The sequence below is a fragment of the Microtus pennsylvanicus genome, chromosome 6 (assembly GCF_037038515.1).
Source record: "Microtus pennsylvanicus isolate mMicPen1 chromosome 6, mMicPen1.hap1, whole genome shotgun sequence".
Classification (NCBI taxonomy): Eukaryota; Metazoa; Chordata; class Mammalia; order Rodentia; family Cricetidae; genus Microtus; species Microtus pennsylvanicus.
In genome coordinates, this window is record NC_134584.1 from 116,757,387 (window position 1) to 116,780,141 (window position 22,755).

A 22,755-nucleotide genomic window follows, 5' to 3' on the forward strand; every position below is an offset into this window, starting at 1 on the left:
AGGGGGAAGGGGCATTTAAAAAAAAACACCACAGAGAGATGGGCGTGGTGGCACACACCTGTAAACCCAATACCCGGAAGGCGGAGGCAGGAGGATGAGCAGTTTAAGGTTAACCTGGACCAAATAGTGAGTTTCAGGCCACCCTGAGTTGCTTGATGTCCTTCCTCAGCAGAACAAAAAACACCCCATAGATATAAGTTTCTGTATGTGATGCAGGTGGCAGGCAGCAGGGAATCAGCCAGCAAGTAGGCAGCCCTACGAAAGCACCGAGCATGTGAGAAAGGATGGAGGATACCGTTTGTGCTCCTGTGGATTGTACGTGTTTGAGAGAGACAAGAATCAAGTTTCATTTGTGTTGGATGTTTTGTCTGGAGTGGGTGCACATGTGCGGAACTGCATAAAGGAAACGAACTATGTGGTCCAAAGATGGATGTGGGTCCCACTAAGTCTGGGAGGCAGCTCTCTAACACCTCCCATATCCTAATTTATGAACGTGGGATCTAGGGCCCTTCAGGTGAAATAACAGCTAAAAGGAGCCATTGTCTTCCTGTTCCCATCTCCATCCTGTTGCATTTGGGATGTGCCTCCCCTCTTCCATTTCAGCCCAGGTCCTAAAGTCATTTTGTAATTCTTAATTCAGAAACAGCAAAGGAAGACCCCAAGAGCTTCCCCTCCTCTTTTCCCCTTTCCTCATTCAGTCTTGGGCTCAGAGGTTGTGGCATGTCACCCCATCTGGCTGCTGGCACAGGGTGCGGTGACTCTGAGATTACACTTTCCCCACGGAGCAGGGAGTTTAGCACTAAGTGATGAAGCTCGTTCTGTTGAGAGTCCCAGCAAGCAAGGTGGCGCAGGGCCAGGCAGGCAGCCACGGGGAGGGGAGCACTTGACTTGGACCTCCGCCCTTCAAGGCCTCTGTTTCCATGATGTCAGAGAGGCGGAACTAACGGGACCTCAAATCCAGGAGGCAGCAGCCCCTGCCCTGCATTTGGGTTTGGAGGCTGCGCTGCTGATGGAGGTGAGCATACCTCTGTCTTCCTCGCCTGGCTTCCTTGGGCCATCCTGGACTCATTCTCCACCTGGCTGAAGCTAAATTCTGGCCTTCATCCTGACCATCCTATTCTTTGTCTGAATGCCACTTGCCAAGAGACCTCATAGGATCTGCTCATAGAAAGCTTTCTGTGGGCCGGGAACACTCCCACCCGTACTGTGCTTGGCGACTTGGGGACTGAGTTTGGCAGAAGACACGACCTAAAAGAGCAGTCTCCTAATTCTTTTTCATGTGTCATCGGGAGCAGGGTGGGAAATTGCTGTCCTGGCGTTCGGAGCCTGCCTGTCTGCAGACGCACCCTTGACCTTGGACGGAGCCTGTTGCTTTCTTCATGCATCCATTTCCTTTTGGGGAAGAGCTCAATCCAGGTTGACAGCTTCCCAGGACCTTTTCACCCCAGCCAGGGAGGTTCTTTGATCATCTTGAGTCTTTTGCTAAATCGGTGATGTATTCCCATCTCTCTCTCCACCCAGAAAAAGATATATAAATACAAGAAAGTCCTGAGTAACCCGAGCCGCTGGGAGGTTGTCTTGAAGGAGATACGGACGCTGGTGGACATGGCACTCACGTCCCCACTGCAGGACGATTCCATCAACCAGGCCCCACTGGAAATCGTCTCAAAACTGCTCTCTGAGGTAAGGTGTCTCCCCCCTCCCCGAGTTCGACGTGGTTCTCTCCCCTTTAAGTTGTCTATCTTTACTTCCATTTCGTTCCCAGCTTCATCTGAGTGATCAAAAGAGATCTACCCATGGTGTGCCATCTCCCTGTGGTTACTAAGGAAGTCTTGAGGGCATCGAGAGTGAGCCTTGGGGGCTCCTGTTGCCTCCGGCTTGTCTGGAGGTATAGGGTGACTGTTGCCTTTGCTAAGTCCTAGGTCAGACCCAAGATTTGAGTGGTGGTTCTGACAGCAGCCGCTGCAGTTACCATGGTCAGATGCCAACTTTGGTCCACTAAGGCCCTAGATCAGAGGTTCTCAACCTTCCTAACGCTGCAGCACTGTAATACAGTTCCTCTTGTGACCCTCAACACAATTATATTCATTGCTACTTCCTAACTTCCTCTGGTACTGCTATGAATTGGAATGCAAATATCTGTGAAAGGGTCGTTTGCTCCCCCAAAGGGGTCACCCGCAGGTTGAGAGCCACTGCCTAGATGAACCCCTCCATCCTGCTCTGTCCAGCTGAGGCAGCATCTCATTCTGGTTTCATTCAGCCCTTCTTAGCGTTCTGTCCCATTCACTCCCAGATATCCACAGATAGGCATTGTTTGCCTCGCTCAAGGTTTTAAAACCAGACTGTGTGTGTGTGTCAGGGGGTGGCAGGAAATTGCCATACATATACAAAATTGTCAAACAATAAAACAAGGCCAAAAAGTAAAAAAGAATCGGACTTCAGCACAATGGCCATTTCCAGGTTCTCTTTAAAGACGGAAAATCTGGCTACATTGGGCAGCTACCGCTACTCAGCATCCTGTTCTGGGCTGGCTAGCGCCACCATCCATGCCAGGCAGCCCTCTGCCAGGCACGAATATGGACAGGGGAGAGTAGTACCAAGACCCTGGCCTCCCAGCCCACGTTCATCGGGGGCTGCAGCAGTCATGGAGAGGCATCCTCAGTCAGCCCCAAATGCATTGGACGAGTATTCCCAGACCCCACTGCAACCCACTGGGATCTGTGCCCTGTCCTCAGCGCTGCTTCCTGCATTCTACAAATAGCCACACTGCTCCTGTGGATGAGCCTGCCTGACTCATCCTGCCTGGGGAAGCAAGGGTTGCTGACTCCCTATTTAAAATAGCCACCACCTGAGTGATGTCCCCATCCCCCCTCTCTCTGGAGAGTGTCATCCCTCGTGTCCCAGTCCACTCCCGTGCATGCTCCCTTCAAACTTCTGAATGCTCATTCCATCGGCATTTCTCGGCTGTCCTAGGCTGGCCACCACCTTGTAGCCCAGGAACTCGGGTCCTCTTTGATACAGAATGTTGGGGGTCCCTCCCCTGGTGGGGTAAGATTAGAAAGTGGTGGCAGTGGCAGACGGACAAGTGGGGTGAGATACACGAGTGGGAGAGAGCTTTGTTCCAAGGAGGGCCATGTGCTGGTGTGAACTGGTGTGAATCACAGTCACGGTTCCAAATCTCAGGGCCTCCTGCCTGCCCAGTGTCCAGCCCTGAGTTCAGGCTACTAACCCAGTGTGAGGGAAAGAGGCTCGGGCAGATGGATCTCCATTTGTGTGTTAGTGAGTTTACAGTTGATCTGACAGGAGCGGCCTAAGGAAGGTGGATTTGGGCTCGCCGTTTGAAAGTGCAGTCCGCCTTGGTGGGGAAGGCAGGGCAGCAGGAGCTGGAGACAGCTGGACACACCGCGCATCCACAGCACAGTCAGGAGGGAGGGGGAGAGAGAGAGAGAGAGAGAGAGAGAGAGAGAGAGAGAGAGAGAGAGAACGTTGGTACTCAGCTCACTTTCTCTTTCCATTCAGTCCAGGACCCCAGCCCAGAGATGGTGCTGCCCATGTAGGGTGGGTTTTCCTACCTCAGTTAACCCAAATTAGAAACTCTCTCACAGACATGGCCAGATTCCTGTTTCCATGGCGATTCTAAATCTTAACAAGTTGATGTCGGGCAGTAGCTCACCAAGCTACACAGCTGACACTAGGGACCACCTCTAGGTCCACCCAGTAACCAGGCTTGCATCCCATGTAGGAACTGGGTGAGGTGTGGACACACCACCTCACTCTTGGGAGTTAGAGGCCAAAGATCCAGAGTTTAGTTTCATCCTTTAGTGATATAGTGAGTTCCAGGCCAGTCTGGGCTACGTGAGATCCTGCCTCAGAAACAAACAAACAAATAAATAAATAAATGCAAATAAACAAATGATGCCTGGAGTGGTGGCTCAGTGGTTAAGATTCCTTGCTGCCCTTGCAGAGGACCCAGGCTCAGTTCCCAGCCACTAACTACATGGAAACTTACAACTGTGCATATACATACATGCAGTTAAAACACTGATATACATAAAATAAATTTATCTTTTAAAAAAAGCAATCTGCTAGGCGGTGTGACGCACGCCTTTAATCCCAGCACTCGGGAGGCAGAGGCAGGTGGATCTCTGTGAGTTCGAGGCCAGCCTGGTCTACAGAGCGAGTCCCAGAACTGACCCCATAGCTACTGGAAAAGCATCTCCTGGGAGTTGTCCTCTGACCCGTACTTGGTGCTGTGACATGCGTGCACACCCACCCCCGAAATAAATGTAATAAAGTAGGTTTTCAAAGTAAAAGTGAAACAGACTTCGTGGACCAAGCAGAAAGCTCATTGCCTCCGTCAGGGAAGAGCAGAGCTGGCTTTCATCTCCTCGTGTTTTTTAACCGTCCACTAGACACAGGCCTCGCAGAAAGATTAAAGTATCACAGTCAGAGAAACACCCCTCTGCTTGTCCCAGACACTGAAGATGGTGGCCCTTGTCTCCTCTTCCTGTACCCCAGATTGCTGGGCAGAGGCAGATGTCCGGCTTGGTACCTTTCCTTTGACCTCAGCTGGTCCTGGTCTCCTGGATGCCCCTACTCCCATCGGCTGTTGTAACGGTAGGGGCAAGGGCCCTGAGTCATGCCAACCCTAAGCTCCAAATGTGGCTGTTGAGAAATGCAAGTGGACACTGGTGACAGCCGGTGCCTTCCAGGAGAGACACGGTAGACGTAAAAGAGAACGCAGGAGGTGCTTTGAGTTTTCCCAGGGTTCCTGCCATTTCTTCACATACGCGCAGGAAGCCAACAACATAGGCAGTTTAACGGATTCCAGATCCAGAACAGGGAAAACCACGGCAGCAACATAAACCAAAACAGGGTTATTAACCTAGTTTTGTTTTAGACGTGCGTTGCTCAAATGTGTGTTTAGCTGGAACATCTTAGGGGCGCTCGTGGCTTAGGAGCCTACTCTGAGAACCGCTGGAATACTCTATTATTGATCTAAAATAAACGGTTTACCCAGAGCCTAGTGGAGACTCGCAGAAGGTCTTTTTTTTCTTCCTTATGGGTTATGAACCCGCCCTCTGATGCTAAGCTGTGTTCTAAGTCTAAATCCATCCTCAGATCACAGCCCCATGAGGTGCAGGTATCCGGACCCCCAGAGACCTGAGTCACCCCAGGCCTCGGAGCTGTGAGACGTGGGCAGAGAAGCTCAGTTTATCTTTATCTACTATGGTTTCCTTTCTGTAGCTCTGATAAAAACACCTTGACCGGAAGTGACTTAGGGAACGGAAGGCTATACTTCAGTTTACAGGTTGCAGTCAGTCATAAGGGAAGTCAGGGCGGGAACTCAAGAACTTGAAGAGGGGACCACAGAGGAACTCTGCTGCTGGCTGGCTCGCTTGGGCTTGTGCTCAGAGAGCTTTCTTATACAGCCTAGGACCATCTGGGAAGGGCGTGGTGCTGCCCACAGTGTGCTGTGCCTTGCTACATCAATCAGCTATCAAATCGAGACAGTCCCCTGCAGATATTCCCACAGGTCAATCTGGGCTGTGTTCAGAGGACAGTTTAAGCTAGCTGGGATGTTCTCATTTTTCTGCCCTGTCCCAGAATTAGCCTGCTCTGTTGAGTGAAGAAGTGATTGGGGGTGGGGGCTGAGGACCGCTAAAGACCGAAGACATTTTGCCGTGCCGTGGATCTCTGCGGTCCAATGCCCGGTTTTGTTGATTGTGCTTCCCTTCTTTCTCTGTCCTTTAGAACACAAACCTGACCACTCAGGAGCATGAGAACATCATTGTGGTAAGTTGCCAACCCCCCTCCCATTCCCTCATCCCGCTAAAGCCCCAGTCTGGTGCCCAGGCCGAGATTGTCCCTAAACTGCTAGGCTGTGCCACGGCCCTGGCCATTGAGATCACTTAGCTGCCCATGCCCCATCCTGCCTCAGTGTAGAGCGCAGAGCCGACTGGAGATGGTTGTGATGGCCAGCCTTTGGGGTTCACTGCAAGCGGGTCTCTGACACCCTTTGATTCCCAAGTCTCCAGGGAGGTGTGGCTTTCACTTAGAGACATCACACTGTCACTCACCGGACAGGTAAACCCTCTCTTGTGCCGGTTATGTTCCCTAATTAATCCGTGACTGAAAACCCCTCTAGTACACACATAAGGTCATCTTTCTCAGAATTCAACAGTGCTCTAAGCGCCTTTGGGTAAAATATTTTCCTGGGCCGTTCTAAGCTCTGAGACACTGTAATGACAAGAGAGGAGAGGGATTGCATCTGTGTCCTGTTCTGTTACCCGCATCCTTAAGTGGAAGGGACAACCCTGCTGTCACAGATTCACCTGCTGTAGGATGACAGATGTTATCGCTGCAAAGTAGAGGTAGATAGCGTGGGTGGATAGTGGAGTGACAGAATCCTGGGGGAGAGAGCCAGCAAGTTTCCCAGGGCAGTGACATCTGAGCTGGGCTTTGAAGCATCAATAGGAGTTTGTTAGATGTGGAAAGGCATCCTGGGAAGAGCAAACAATGTATTCAATGGTGCAGAGGTTAAGGCAACATGGTGTCCTGTGGGAACTTCGGCATTGCTAGAACATAAAGCCTGAGGGAGCAGGAAGCTGGGGAACAGAACTGGAATTGGAAGCCAAGCGGGACACTGTTCTGGAGATCAGAGGGTGAGCCTGTGAGGAGGGGCTGCAGTTTGGGGGTAACATGCCAGCCCCCGGTGCCCTTTGAGCTTCTCCAGCAGAGCCAGGCCCTGTATCCCATCAGGAGGTGAACTTGCTTGCCTTTCACGTCTCAGTGGGGTCAGTGCCACTTCTTTTCCTGGTCTGGCACCTGGCTCATAACTGGTGCACCCGCCACAGCTCCCGTTGACTGCTCTTGACAGCGCCGTCTCCTGATGTCCTGTCAGTGAACCAGCTGGTGTGGCAGGCCTTCACTGCCTGTGGGAATGAGTGTGCCAAACCCCAGCTCTGCCCCCACCGGAGGCCAGCCATGCCATGGGCCACCTGCGTTGTGGATTCCAGGGCATGATAAAAACATGCCTGAGCCAAGGGCAGGGGCGGTTCTGGGTGACGGAGGAGCCCAGGGGAGGGGCAGCTGGTCTGCTTGACCAGTCGCCGTGCTTCCAGAACCAGGTTGTCTTGAAGGGTGGGAGTGTCACCCCAGGGAAAGGCGGTAAGAGAAAGGACCGGTGTGCACAAAGACAGCGGTACAGCCAGCTGGGTCCGTGGCAGTCTGAGTGAGTGCCACAGAGGAGGTTGTGTCCCCAGGTCCTGTTGGACACCATGACCAGGAGGGAGCATGAAAGTCCCCCCACTCATAGAAGATTTCAGGAGAAGCTTATTCTGAGGAACCTAGCTGAAAAGGCCACATTAAGCCCTCCATATCCCTTCCCCTCCCCCGTCTCCAGATTATAGTGTGTTGTCTGTGTGTGTGCGCACACACACACACACACACACACACACCTATCCCTGTCCTCTTCACTGCCACAGCTACCATCTTTAGGGCTTAGCATCCTTACCATGTCTCCTGGAGCCTCCCTCCAGCCAGAGTTCTGTCCTCATAGTTAACCTCTTGACAGTCAGTCCCCTGTAGCAGCGCTTGGTCATTCTCTGTGTACCTACTTTTCCAGCAGAATTTGAGTTAGCTCTTTTCATTTCACCAGCCAGATCCCCAGGCTGTAAAAGCCATCAGTGGCTACCATTGGCTGTCAGTAGAGACATACAAGCAGGCACACACATCCTGCCCTGGCCCACTGTCCGTGATGGTGAAGAAAGCAGACTTAATGTTAACATGGGTTCAAACTCAGAGAATCTAGACCTGGCTGTGATCCTTACTTAAAGAACTTTAAAACTTTTTTTTTTTCTGTGTGTGGTGGTTTTGCCTGTGTGTACTTATGTGTGTGGGTGTTTTACCTGCCTGTATGTCTGTGTATCATATGCCAGCCGTGGTAATGGAAGTCAGAAGGGCCCTTTGGATCTTATTTTGAATCTTATCATATGGTTCTTGGGAACTGAACCCGGTCCTCTGCAAGAGCAACCATCTCTTCAACCTGCATGAAAAAATTTTAGTGCTATTAAAACAGTTATCCTTGGACTAGATCCTAGTGGTTCTCAACCTTCGGGTCACGACCTTTGACCAACCCTTTCCCAGGGGTTGCATATCAGATACTGCATTATGATTCATGAAAAAAATGAAATTTATGCCCTGGCAATGTTGAAGCATGTATGGGTAGCCCATATATGGCGGTTCTGTTGAACTTATCCATATTGGGTTTCATGATCTAAATTGATAAGGATGACTGACCAGGTCTCTTCCTCAAGAGGGCACCAGATCTCATTACAGATGGTTGTGAGCCACCGTATGATTGCTGGGATTTGAACTCAGAACCTTTGGAAGAGCAGACAGTATTCTTAACTGCTGAGCCATCTTTCATAACAGTAGCAAAATTACAGTTATGAAGTAGCAACGAGATAATTTTATGGCTGGGGGGTGGTCCCCACAACATGAGGTACTGTATTAACGGGTCGCAGCGTTAGGAAGGTTGAGAACCACTGGGCTAGAGCGACGGCTCTGAGGATGAAAGCACTCGTTACTTTTTCAGAGGACCCAGTTTCGTTTCCCAGCACCCATGGTGGCTCACAGCCTTCCGTAGCTCCGGGCACTCATGTGTTGCACATTCATACACACCTAGGATGCTACGCTCACATGTGCAAGGTCCCAGGTTCAATTCCCAGCACCACCAAAAATCAGAAAGGGGGAAAATGTTCAAGACAGGAAAAAATAGCCACTCTCAGGATTTGTGGGTGATTTGAGGACCCCTTGAGGATGTCAGACTCTACAAGTGTCTGAGCCTCTAGTGGGAGATGGGATGGCGTTGACGCATAGCCTCTGCACAGCCTCCTGTGTGTGTTGCCTCATCTCGCAGTTTACACCATCTGGTACCGTGTTCACAGGTGCTAGCTGCCCCACGGTAGTACCTCATGAACAGAAGTCTCTACTTTCTGTCCAGACACAGTCCCCACCCCCAACTAATTTGTGCCGTGGTTGTTGAATGCACAGGTGAGGAGCCCATAGACAGAGGACTGACTTAACCTTGATATTGCTAGTATTTTGCTGTACCTTCGTCATCGTTGTTATTGTTGTTAAGTAGGTTTTGAGCTAAGCCTGGTGGCACAGGTGTATTTTCCTAGCTACGAAGGAGACTAAGGCAGAAGGATCGCAAGTTCAAAACCTGCTTGGGCTGCATGACCAGTTCGAGACCAGTCTATCCAACTTAATGAGACTTCTCTGGAAAGAAAAAAAATCCAAAGGGGTGTGCAGCATTGGCTTGGGGGTAGAGTCCCAGCCTAGAGTGCCCCGGTCAGGGATGGGGCATGTGGTGAAGCACTTACCTCCCACTGCCATCTTCAGAGGCTGTTTACCCACAGTAACGGCTTCGGGCGTGGGTCTGGTTCTTCTTGAGAGCAGTGTGACAAGGGACGTGTTCCACATCTGCCACCCCACCTGTCAGTGTGGCCCCGAGATCCTTTCAGGCCTTTCTTGTAAATTTCATGCTCAAATGCCTCTCCCTCTGTATAATGACATCCGCAGAGGGAAATCCCTCATTTTGAAGGTACCCTGGGCATTGTCAGAGTGTGACAAATCCTTCACTCTCAAGAGGCCTTTGGGACAGAAATATCTCATAGTGTACCAGCTACTCCTTAGGCCCAATGCACTCTCATGAAACCTGCTTCATAAAGATGCCTCTCGCAGGCACGTCCAACCTTTTGACATCATGACACAGTGTTGTCGTCTGCAAAATTCATGCACAGAAACCTTGTGTTGAGTTTCCAAAATAATTACCCAAATACCTCAGTGTTTTAAATTTAATTACTATGTGTGTGTACATGGGGGGGGCATGTGTGCCGTGGGGTATGTGTGGAGATCAGCAGGCAACTCTGTGGAGCCAGTTCACTCGTCCTTTCTGTGTGGGTTCCTGGGACCAAACTCAGGCCATGAAACTTGCACAGCAATCCCTTAACCCTCCAAGCATCTCACCAGCAGCTCTCGTCATGGTTTTAAGTTCGGGATTTTGTGGACTGCATTCATGGCGATCCAAGGGCTACAAGCTGGACATGCTTGTTATTTTTATTTCGCTGCTGTCCTTTCCAGCCCAGTGACCTCAGTGCCCAGACTCCATAAGATGCCAGTTTGGTGCCTTTCTCGCTGGCAGCTCAGGATTTTCTGAGCCATCATACCTAACATGCCAAGCAAAGGATCTGGCTTCTAGAAAGAGTCCACAAAAACGAGAGCTTGCTTATTGATGATATCAATATATTTAAATAAACTCATCACTTTATGCTCTGCCAAGACCCGGCAAACCCCTATGACCCACTGTCTCTTAACCTGTACCTGTGGGTGTAAGGATCAGGTGAGGGCGTGGCTTGAACGTGGCCCTTGACAACTGTTGCCATTGCTAAACAAGCTCCCTAACCCCGCACTGTAATTCACTTCCATTAGGAAAACCTGGCACTAAGGGACTAGAATGACCCAATCCAAGGGGACCACACCCTGTCCTGCACTGGTGCCCAAGTAGAATATGGGCAGTGCCTCATGGGCAGAGAAGGGGCCTCCCATCCTGTTGTTGCCGCCGTGACCTGAAGCCTTCCTTTGTTTAACGAACAGGGCCATGCTCGGTCATCTGGCCCTGGGGTGGAGAGTGGGACATGTCTGCTTCCAGGAGACAGAAAAAAGGCAGCAGATAACAGAGGCAGTGTCCAGGCTGATCAGGTCACAGGACGCCTCCCGCTGTCTTCCATATCACGCTGTCCCTCATTGCCCAGTTTCTCCTTCAATGTAGTCATTGTCCCTATACTCTGGTCTGTTCCATGGTGATGTGAAGAGTGGAGCTGTATACCTAGAGCAAACAGTGACCCACGCGTGAGGTCACCAGAGTGGGCTCTGAGTCCTGGCTCTGCTACTTGCCACCCTGGGCCTGTGCCTTCGCCTCTCCTAACTCAATCCTCCGTTCTCAGTGGATCGGTACTCGTCACACAGATGCTGGCGTGTGGGGCACTGAAGACCCATTGCAAACACTGTCATTCTGTCATCTGCATGGGGTGGGATGCTGAGAGGTGTCACTAGCCCTGCACTGGGCCAGGAACCCCTGATCTGAGTCCTCTGGGACTGCCCAGCAGCAGAAATGGAGCCAGAATGACAAGATGATAATCTTTTTTATTCCTTCCAAAAATCGTTGGTATTGTGTCAGTTGAAATGGGAGGTGTCACCTGTGGCTGGTGGCCCCCATGCTGGATAGTCTAGGAGTAGATAAAAGAGGGGAGGTCTGAGCATGGCTCTGCCTATTGGTCTGAGTTGTGGCTGCTTCATCTCAGAGGACTGCCCACCTGAGTGCCTGGTTGCCAGCAATCTCAGTCTCTTGATCTCTCCTCCCTCCTCCCTGGTGCCTGGCATTGAACCCAGGGCCTCACACAGACTAGGTAAGCACCCCGCCACCGAGCAACATCTAGGCACTTTTTTGTTGTGACTTCTTTTAGCGTAAGGTCTTGATGTCTCTATCCTTGAACTCTGTAGCGCAGTCCCCCTGCCTCAGCCTCCCAGGCAGCCGGAATGACTTTTGGACCTGGCTTACCTACATTATGCAGTCTTTTCCACGGCTCGCCTAGAACCAGCCAGGCCCTCGTGACACCACAAGCCCCAAGGAGACTTGCTAAGCAGTTCCTCGGCATGGGAGTGGGGTGGGGAGGGGGCACCCGTCCTTGATGTGAACTGAGATGTGCTTAGATACAGTGTGTGTTGTCACATTCAACAAGGTGAGGCCACAGGTTCTGCTGGGCCTGCCATAATACACCACACTGGCACCCCACAAAGCGCATTCAGCCTGAAGGCTGAGGAACCCCGCTCTCTGATAACTGCAGAGACTTTTTGGACTGTACTTGAGACAAAGCCACTGGTTCCAGTGGATCCCTTCCCCCATAGGAACATAGAAGGTGCCCGGATCCCTTGTTTATTTTTTTAATGATTTATTTTTATTTCGTGTACATTGGTTTGCTGGTATGAAGGTGTTGGATCTGGAGTTACAAACAGTTGTGAGCTACCACGTGGGTGCCGGGAATTGAACTTGGGTCCTCTGGGAGAGCAGCCAGTGTTCTTAACCACTGAGCATCTCTCCAGCCCCCCAAATTCCATGTTTAAAATGACATCGTGTTCACCCAATAAGTTGTCCTGCTGATTAGTCAGGAGTTGTGGACTTTCAGGCAATATGGATACATGCCAGCTAGGCATAAAGCCCCTGAAGCTAGCTAGCACTGTGGGTCAAGGTTGGAGCCTTCCTGCACTCTGGAGTCTGGTCTGTACATTAGAAAAAGGAGCTCTACCCAGCCGAGGGTAGAGGGGTGTTTTCATTTCATTGCAAGCGGCTCTGATCTGCAGGTGAAGCCCCTTACTCCCACCCCCACCCCCACCTCCACCAGGTCCTGCAGACTGATGGCTGTTCATTTTCTTGTAGGCAATTGCGCCTCTGCTGGAAAACAACCACCCACCACCGGATCTCTGTGAATTCTTCTGCAAGGTATGGTGTCACTGTAGTGGGCCACTAAAGGCCACCGTCACCACGGTGTGCAAACCAGAGTGGGTCTGAATGCACAGCCTAGTCAGGGGGCCAGGTGCAAGCAGGAGGCGTTGTGGGTACCCGTCTGGGGGGCTGCTGTTCTCTGACAGACAGGCTAAGGAAGAACCCGGCGTCTGGCTTTTCTGTGGACTATTCCTGGCTGTCTTGGGAGGCAGCTTGCAGCCAGTCTTCTGGATTCCTGACGTCAGAGCTGGGTTATTCTTAGCTGAGGCTCCTCTGAGCACTGGCTGGCCCAGGGTAGGGGCCTGACTGCAGGGCTTTCCCTGGACAAGGGAAACTGGCAACATGTGCCAGGTCAGCTTGGAGGAGCCACAGAGCAGGGCAACATGCCCAGGGACCTGATGCCAACCTCACAGCAGTTTGTATGTAACATAGCCAGCCACACCAGGGGACAGGGCCTTTCCAGAACAACAGCGGAGCAGCCTGGGGGGCTGGGCTGACCCACAAACCTGTCTGTCCTTTGTTCTCTCTCTCTCTCTCTCTCTCTCTCTCTCTCTCTCTCTCTCTCTCTCTCTGTCTGTCTCTCTTTCTCTCTCCTCTGTGTGTGTCCTGTAATAACTTGATATCCTTAGAAAGACAGATGCTTATATCTTTCACCCCTCCAGCACTGCCAGGTCTTAGCTTGCAGACAAACTTCCTTTGTCCCTACTGCATGGTTCCCTTAAGCACTATGTGGGACCCCTGCCCCCTTCTACAGTCCCATGCTGCCCATTGGGAACATGTAGGCTACACTTATCATGAAATAAGCATATAAAGCAGGAACAGGGTTCTTGACGGAAACCCTAGTTTTTCTGGCCTGTCGATGGCCGGCAGCAGAGTGCTGGGGGTGGGGGGCTTGGAAGATGGGGCAAGACTGTGTCCTCTTTGGCTCTGCTTCTCCTATAAGGAGACCCCTTTCCCAGTGACTCATGCATTGGCCAGCCCATGGCATCCAGGGGGAGTTCTTCAGGACCGGGCACAGAAGCCCCTTTTTCTTTTTTCTTTTTAAATATTTATTTATTATGTATACAATATTCTGTCTGTGTGTATGACTGTAGGTCAGAAGAGGGCACCAGACCTCACTACAGATGGTTGTGAGCCACCATGTGGTTGCTGGGAATTGAACTCAGGACCTTTGGAAGAGCAGGCAGTGCTCTTAACCTCTGAGCCATTTCTCCAGCCCCCAGAAGCCCCTTTTTCATGCAGTATAGGAAATGTGGGCCCTCGGGTCCATGCGAGCAAGCACCCATCAGCATGGCAAGTCCACACAGGAGAGAGGCTTCCCCCACCACCATCCAGAGTCAGCTCCTAGGCAGGTGGAGTAAGAGAGGCCGAGCCTTAGACTCCTGTAGGATCAGTGAGCTTCTTCACAGCCTGCTGCTCAGTTTTATCCACACAAGCCCCAAGCAGGCCTCTCAAGCTTGTGGTTTTTCCTTGTTGTATGCTTACAAATGTTTATTCTAGAAAATTGACCTGTATACAAAGTCTTTTTAAAAATGTATTACTTATTCTATGTGTTTGTGCATACCTGTGCTGTGATGAGTGTGTTGGGGGGTCACAGGATAACTTGTTGGAGTTGGTGCTTTCTTCCCATCTTGTAGATTTGGGAGATCAGACTCAGGTTGTCAGGCTTCATGGCCTTACCTGCTGTGCTTCACCAGACCCCCAAAGTAAGTCTTTCCCTGGGGTTCCTGCTAGCAGGAAGTAAAGTAGAAGAAAACAGACCTTGCCAGGCAGTCCCTGCTGAAACCTAACTGGAAGAGATGAGGATCTGCCCACTGCCTGGGGCATCAGGCTATCTTCCCCTTGGAGGCTGAGTCCAGAGAGAGGAGCTTTATAGCTTCAATAGCCTCCTCACCAGCCTCAAGGGCCTCTCTGAGGAGGCTCCAGACAGTCCTTGCTGCTGGATTTCCAGGCCCTGAACACAAAGGCCTGAGGAAATTTTGCTTTCTCCCAGGTATTGGTCTCACTAAGAGCTGCAGATAGCATTCCTCTGGGTCTATGGGGCTCGTATATACAATCAGGTCAGTGGGGTAAGGTCAGTGGGGCAAGCAAGCTTGTCTGCTCAGCTTCTTCAAGACAAGGCACCAGAGGACGGAGGGTGTAGCTTCCCTAGCACAGACGCACCGAGCCTCACGCTGATTCCTACTGCTGCATAAAACTGGGGTGATCGCTCACATCTGTAATTCCCGGCACTCGAGAGATGAAGACGGGAGAATCAGAGTGTCAGAGTCATCCGTGGCTACACAGTAAATTCCAGGCCAACCTGGCCTATGTGAGATGCTGTCTTAAAAGCTAGTGTGAGGGATTCCATGATGGTGAGGAAGGAAGAGCCAAGCTTGGCCTGCGGACTCCTGCAAGATACTGACAGCAGCCACTGGAAAGTCAGAGGCTGCCCCACATCCAGAGTGTTCTTCAGCTTCTCAGACAGCCCTGCTGGATCTTACATAAGGAATGCAATTCGAGGGGGAAAAGACCCATCTGAAATGGTGAACATTCGAGGTCAAACCAAAAGCAACAAAAAATCCTATCCCGTCTGGTTTTTTTTTTTCTTATTTTTTTTTCTTACTTAGTAAAAGAAAAGCAAAATGCCCTGTGGTTTTCACCCAGTCGAGTTAGAAACCTAAGTCCACCCACAGATGTGTATAGCGGCTTTAGTCAGTTTCCAGAACTCTGAAGTAACCGAGGTGTTCCTCCGTAAGTGAGTGGATAAATTGACTCGGGTCTACCTGTATGTCGGGATCTGTGCATGTGTGTGCTTGAGTACATGCACATGTATGCACGTGTATGTCGAAATCAGAGGACAGCCTCAGGTGCCTTTCCTCGGGCAGATTGTGTGTTTTGTCAACAGGGTTTCTTCTCTGAGGTGGGGCTTGCCAATTGGCTAGACTGGCTGACCAGCGAGCCCCTCTCTGTCTTTTCCTCCCTGGTGCTGAAATTACAAGCATTTTGGTTTTCATTTTTATTTATGTGTAAATGTAGGTCACATGTTATATTTCTGTGGGTTCCCATGGAGGCCAGAAGGGGGCACCAGGTCCCTGGAGCTGGAGTTTACAGGTGGCTGGGAACTGCCCGGTGTGAGTGCTGGGAACCAAACTCATATCTTTTGCAGCTTTACCCTTTCTGACTTAATTCCCTCATAACCATGGAACCGTCCCTCCTGCCTCGTGCCTGGGGTCTGGGGATGGCCCCCAGCACGGGCTTTACTGAGTCGTTTCCCTGGGCCCCATCAGGGGACTCTTCCTCAGCATTACCAAGAAATGAGAAGCCAGGTGTGGTGGTGCATACCTGTAATCCCAGCGGTGGGAAGACTGAGGCAGGAGGATGGCCTGTCTCAAAAGAGGAAGCGGGCAAAGAGTGGAGCTGCGGCCAGCCAGCAGGGAGCACTAGCCTCACACCCCGGGAGTGTTAGCACTCGGAAACACCATGCTGCGCAGCATGCGTGTCTTTGTGATTTCAGCTATGAGTTAAGAATCTATAGTCCCCAAATCTGAAACCCATGATGCTCCAAAACCCAAAACTTCTAGCGCTGGCATGACGCCAGGACCAGGAAGCTGTCAAAATCAGCACACTGAAAACATTGCATAAAAACATTCAGGCTCTACGTTAAAAAAAAAAAAAAGAATCGACTACTCTTCCGTCTCCTTGTTTCAGACAGGCCCTGTTCACCTCTGCGTACAGCTCTAGGAGGGGCAGGCTGCTAGGGAGGTTCGGAATTCAATAGTTGCAAAGGCTGGAGGAAGGGCAAGGTGCTAAGCAAACAGAGTTCAAGGCAGAACTTGTCATGGTAATGTGTATATTCTTGGCCTTGGGTCCAGACCCTTAGAGTATATGCCCAGAGGCCACCCTGTGTTGACTGGGCCCTGTGACATGCCAGTATAGGCTAATCACTTGCAACAAGTGTACTGTGAGCAGTTGGCAGATGGGGAAACCGTGACACGTCTCCATTTGGCGATTTTGCCGTGAGCCTCAGCCTGCTCTAAAGCATACGGTTTTTCTAAGTAAGCTGCGGCCACATTCAGCAAGGGAACCTACGTCCTTGTTGGGCTTGGTGACTTCCCCTGGCCTCTGGGAGCAGCGGGCTGTGGGTGGGACTCCCCCAGCCTGCACTGACTATGTTCCTCTCCCCCCAGCACTGCAGAGAGCGGCCCCGGTCCATGGTGGTTATCGAGGTGTTCACCCCGGTGGTTCAGAGGATCCTTAAGCATAACATGGTGAGTGACTGGACAGCCTCGGGTGGGCAGGTGTGGCCGGTGCTTGTTTCAGGAGCTGCTGCTGTGTGTAGCCTGTTCTCCAGGGCTGTTGTTTTTCTTCACGAAAGCAGGCAGGAAAGTCTCTCCAGTAGGTGAGAATATGTTGTGGCTGGGGGCGTGGCTTCCATACAGCATGGTCCCCACTGTTGGGGCATAGATGGTGCTCAGCTCTCCAGGATGCGGAGTGGGACTCTTCACTCTTGAAGGATGGGCAAGCGCAGTGACTTCCTTCTGGAGGGCAGGGTGGAGAGGGGTGAGAGAAGCTTCAGTGGGAAAAGCCTAGAAAATGTGGCCTTTGCATAAATATCAACATCACAGTGGTGACCGCTGGACCCTTACCCTGAGGATCTCTCCCCCTGTAGCCTGTCGCCCCGGTCCAATCTTAGGAAACAAAATATCTGCCCAGGTCATTAAAATAAGGAAAGTTTGAGCTGTTGCCCAGGCCAGAGGAAGGACATAGGACAACTGTCACGTGCTATCCCAGAACAGACAGAGGGCCTTGAAAGGGCTGAAGATGCTGTTCAGCATGCATGAGGCCCTAGGGTCTGTCTCCAGCGCCTCATAAACCAGGTGTGGTAATGTACCCCTCCGATCCTAGCCCTGGAGAGGCGAAGGCAGGCCAGTCAATTCAAGGTCATTCTCAACTACATGATGAACTTAAGGCCAGTGTGTTCTACATGAGGCCCTGTCTTTTACAAAGGCGGCACACACGTTAGGGGTAAGTGATGGAAATCGAAAGGGAGTATAGTTTAGTTCGTTTTTGAAAACATACAAGACGGAACTTAATTCTCCCCTTCGAGGACCCAGCAATCAACATCTGTGTGGCACTTTATGTAAGAATGACAGCTATTTTCTCAGTGCTACACGTAGGGCAATTGAGACTCAATGGCCAAGACCTGCTGGCTGACCACAGGCCTGCAACGCAGACAAGGCCTAAGAATAACAAACATGTTCCTGGAGATTTAATTTGCACCTTTTTGGAGCCAAACAACGTGGTGTCATTAACTCAGTGACAGCTCTCTGACATTATATACATAGAAGTCTGAGACCCGAAAGACTAGGCAGGGTCACAGGGTCTGTGTCACCGCGAGTGTGTATGATGTGGAAAGTGGACATCTAAGGTCAGTCGCCTCGAGTGGTCCTGAGCCAGCCATCGACTGGCTGGATTTTTGTAAGGTTGCCTGGGTACATGAAAAGACTGAGAAAAGACAACCTGGAAAAGCAGTCCATGTGCCGCACGCTATCCTGTGCCCTCAGCAAACCCCTGGTGGTAGTGGGAGGTGTGTATAGTGAAGCCCCTCCCCCAGTCAGGAGTGAAAGTGCTTGGCAGTTGCACTACCCCGCCGGCTGTATTTGTGACAGATGTCATTAATCCAGCGCAGCACACCTGCAGCCTCAGGGAGAGTTTTGCTACTTAGTGCTCCAGGCAGTAGGAACAACTGGGAACCGTGTGGGTACCATGAATAGATCCTGCTACTCGCGGGCATAAGCAATTCTGCGTTTTCATTGGTAGTCAATAAACATCTCATAAGGGTTCTTTGGGGAAGCGGCCTTAAAGGGAAAAGTCAACAGTCTGGCCCCCAAGGGCTCAGCCACGCACTGTTAGCCTTGTGCTTGGTTCATTTCATGGGCTTCCAGGAGTGACCGTTGGGTAATATTTTCAATACAAATAAGAAATACCTCCAGGGCAAATGCATAATTTACATTGTCTGCTGGCCTGGCTTTTAAATGATGTCTCCTCAACCCCCACAGGCATCAGGGACATTAACTATCTGGGCCACATTTGACTCTTGGAGGATCTTGGCCATACTCAGGTTGACAGGAAGGAAGCACAGAAAGGAACCAGGGGAAGAGCGGGAAACGTAAAGCCACGGCTTAGAGTCTCATGACCACACATCCTTAACAGGGCTCAGGGAAGCAGTGTCTGCAGACATTCGCCCCTAGAGGGGGATGGGGTTAGAGATGGGTTCACCATCCTTCATCCCACAGGGCCCTTCAGAGCAGCCCAGGTTGGCTTGACAGACTGAGGCCACACAGCGAAATTTTCTGTCACCTCTTGTCAGAGAACAGAGAACTGTGGGCATCTCCCTAGACAGGAAGGCCAGATGACCCACCTCAAAGACCGCCTGCTGGACTCCATTCCTAGCTCGGTGTCGTATTGTGCATGCCCATCGTCTGCACGCGTGCCTGTGCGTGAGTGTGTGTGCACGCCGCTTAGGCTCCTCCCTGTTCTTCCCCCGTGTAAACAAACGACCTTAGAGAGTACGCTGTAAGTAAAGCAACACCCGGACTCCTGTGCTGGGGATTGAACCCAGGGCTCTGCCACTGATCTGCAAGGTGATTTTTAAATAGGTCCCTGTTGAGCCGGGAAGGATGAGTTGGGTGACACTGACTGTCACCCTCTTGCTGGCCGAATGCATCATTTCCAGAGCTGGAGCAAGAGTGTGTCTTTCCTCCCACTGACCAGACTATACACCTATGGCAAGGCCCTGTGGGCTGGTACCTGTCGATGTTCACCATCCCCCCCCTCACTGAGCATGGGAGCGAGCATAGATGGACAGTAAGACCTGAAAGGCCTTTTCTAAGAGTGCTTCCCTCTTCCTTCATCGCCCATTTTTCTAGAAAAGTCCAGGACTCACCAAGCCCCTGCGCCCCTCTAGGTACTTGGCTTCTCCCTCCTGGTCGGGCTTGCTCTCCCCACACCTGCTGATGTCACTCTCATATTATGCCACTCGGCTAGAGCAGGAAGAATCCCTTTGTCCTTTGCCAGGGCCCGTAATTAAGTCTCAAGTGCAGTCACAGATGGGCGCCTGTGGCTCTCGATGCGGCTGTCCCCCAGGTTAGGAGTGTTGCCTTTTTAAGTGCCCATCTTCCTCCTCATTGCTGCTGCCTCCTTCCTGACCCACCTTCAGTGACGCAGCCACACTGCCCTTCCCTCGCTGTGTTCTTACACACTGCCTGCCTTCCTGCATGCCCACGCCTAACACCCACATCTCTTTCCAGCTCCCAGTCACCACTAGCATCCTTGTTTGTATATGGGTCTCACTGTGGAGCCCAGGCTGGTCTCAGACTCACAAACTTCCTGCCTCAGCCTCTCAAGAGCTAGGATCGCAGGTGCACGCCGTCATTCCTGTCTCCCCCGTGCCTTTCAAGGTGTTTGTGGTCTTCATACACTCTTTGCTCTGGATACCAGGGGTGTCTGAGGTCTACCAAATCAAAGGAAACCCCTGAGGGACTATGCCTCGTCCATCGCCACTCCAAAGCCAGCTTCCCCTCTCACTCCTCCACCTGGGAGAAAGTTAGTGTCTCATCTCTGCCTGTAGTAGGATATGTGGAACTACACTTGCCCGGAACCAAGTTACCTACTCCCAACCCCAGGAGATGAGTAGCCCTCCTCACTGTAACTACACTGGAGTCTCTCTGATGACTGAGTGCCTCGGACACCAGCTCAGACATGCAGGTGGCTACCTCCAAAGAACTTATAGTTTCCCAGGGTGACCAGGGACCAGGCAGGACATCTGCCACTCAGGGTCCGGTGGAGGACCTCTGCCTGCCTGGCAGAGCCATGGGGTAGGAACATGCAGCTTGCACCAGGACCCCTACTGACCGGGGGCGGGGGTCATTAGAGGTGTGAGTGCGGGTGTGTGCTGTCTGCCTTCCCCAGCTCCTGCTAGCCAGGCCTCAGTAACTCTGCCTTTGTTGTCCCTGCAGGACTTCGGGAAGTGCCCAAGGCTGAGGCTCTTCACCCAGGAGTACATTCTCGCCCTGAATGAGCTCAATGCAGGCATGGAAGTGGTCAAGAAGTTCATTCAAAGGTGTGTCCCTCCTACCCGCCCACCCCCTCCTCTCCCTGACCCACACTACCTGGTTTGTGATACACAGGGACGATCAGTGTCTCACCTTATAGGAGGCGCACTCCAGCAGACTCTCCCAGCCCTGCATGGTCCCAGCTCCTTGCTTGTTGCGTGACACTGAGCCTGTCATTGTTCCTCTGTGATCCCGGAAGAGGGTCGTGCAATTAAATGACTCAGGAGGAAGCCCTTAGCCTCCTGGAGGGGATCTCCTGGATCATGTGCTTGTCTCTGAACCCCCATTCCTCTGGGGCTGTGGGTGTTTAACATGGACCAAGGACAAGAACAGCACTCGCTGCCTTCTAACCTTGACCTGTTTTCTGTGAGGTTTCCTTCTCAGATGTTCTCGTGAACTGAGGAGGGCTTGTCTCTTTCCACACAGCTCAGGGTGTAGGGGTAGAGTCTAAGCAGCTGGCCAAGCCGCTCAGCTAGCTCCCAGCTCTGCCCATTCTTAGCCAGGACTGTAGTCCTGAGTCACCAGCCACATGACACAGGCTTGCCACCTGGCCTCCACAGGGCCGGCGGAGCAGGCGGTCTCACACCTGGGCAGTACCTTAGCGCCTCAGCCATACCTCAGGCCAACAGCTACTCCACAGCCTCCTCACCGTCCCTCTGATCTCTTCCAGCATGCATGGCCCCACAGGGCACTGCCCGCATCCCCGGGTCCTGCCCAACCTTGTGGCCGTGTGCCTGGCTGCCATCTACTCCTGCTATGAAGAGTTCATCAACAGGTCAGTGTTACTGTGCTACGTTGGTCTGGGTGGGGGCGCAGTGCCACCTTGTCCTGGGAGTGTGTTGCTGAAGAGGGTGGCTGGTCACCCCTCTCTGGAGGAAAGGTGGAACAGCTGTTGCCACCTTGACTTTATGCTGTTTGCCCAATGCCTCTGCCCATTGGTGTGGGCCCAGCCCTGGTGTAGGGCTGAGAAGACGACGTGACATCCGGTATCAGTCACTGCAAGGCCACAAGGCACCTGGGCTCTAGTTACGAGTATTTTATGCTGAAGGTTGCTCACTCTGGGGCAGGGTGACACACTGAAGAAGGTGGCATGAAGAACCGCTCAGACATGCGGATATGTGTGTCATTCTAGGCGCTTGTCATTCCAGCACCCTGGAGTCTGAGGCAGGAGGATTGCAGGTTTAGGGCTACATAGTGTGAACCTGTCTCGCAAAAAAAGAGAAACAGGTGTGTGTATACACGTGTGTACTTGTGTGTGCATAGGGGAGGGGGCATTAGGCGTGTCCCCGGCACTGCCATTTTGGAACTTGGGTCTTGGTGTTTCTCAAGAGCCTGCTGCAGAAGAGTACCATGTTCAGTGACCCTAGGAAGTGACTGCCTTGTGCCTGTGAGCATTTCCCCTCCTGGGGTGACTGTTCTTGGGGGACATGTATGGATCTCTGACTACACCAGAACCTGTCAGGTGGGGAGACAGGCGTACACAAGGTGAAACAGAGTAGTGAGGGGGCCAGAAGCGGCTTACTATGGGTGCTTGCCTGGGAGAGGAGCTCCAGGAAGACTTAAGTGCCTAGGAGGTAGGTGCCACCTGTGTCTACTGGGGGCAGTTGCTGTGTCCCTCACCTGGGACCCGTGATGCAGGAGACTAGGCAGGACACGCTTGTTGTATGCTTTGTCACCCCCACCTTCCACCCAGTTTCGATACTGACTCCATTTGTCCTGGTTGAGGCTCTTTAGGGGCACACGGGTATCATTGATCTGTGGGCAGCTTTCTATAGTAGTCTCTTAGGTCCTCAGAGGCCGATGCAGGACATGGTGGAGTCTGCTGCAGCTACCTGGTTGTTCAATTGAAGCGCTACACAATTCCAAGGGGCCCCCACCATCTAGACTCTATCAGCGGGGCGGTGTCCGGGGCGGGGGTGGGGAGGGAGAACATGTACTGAGCTATTCTCTCAACAAAAGGGCCCGAGTGCCTTTGGGGTCACTGGCCTTGAGCAAATAGCACTACTAAAACCAGCAGGCAAAGAAGGACAGGAAAGGGGTGACAGATGAGGGGTGTTCCTAGATAGCAGGGCGCGAGAGGGGAGGATTATT

At 51.9% G+C, this 22,755-nt stretch overlaps 1 protein-coding gene across 2 annotated transcripts in view; it reads left to right on the top strand.

Moving 5' to 3' along the window:
- The window catches only part of Cmip (c-Maf inducing protein), a 194,947-nt gene that overhangs the window by 145,528 nt on the left and 26,664 nt on the right, over positions 1-22,755 (top strand). For both annotated transcript variants that reach the window (XM_075977419.1, XM_075977420.1), the window contains 6 exons: positions 1,522-1,683; positions 5,755-5,796; positions 12,503-12,565; positions 16,738-16,818; positions 20,569-20,672; positions 21,335-21,439. In XM_075977419.1, coding sequence (XP_075833534.1) covers positions 1,522-1,683; positions 5,755-5,796; positions 12,503-12,565; positions 16,738-16,818; positions 20,569-20,672; positions 21,335-21,439 — 557 coding nt within the window. The remainder of the gene's footprint in view (positions 1-1,521; positions 1,684-5,754; positions 5,797-12,502; positions 12,566-16,737; positions 16,819-20,568; positions 20,673-21,334; positions 21,440-22,755) is intronic.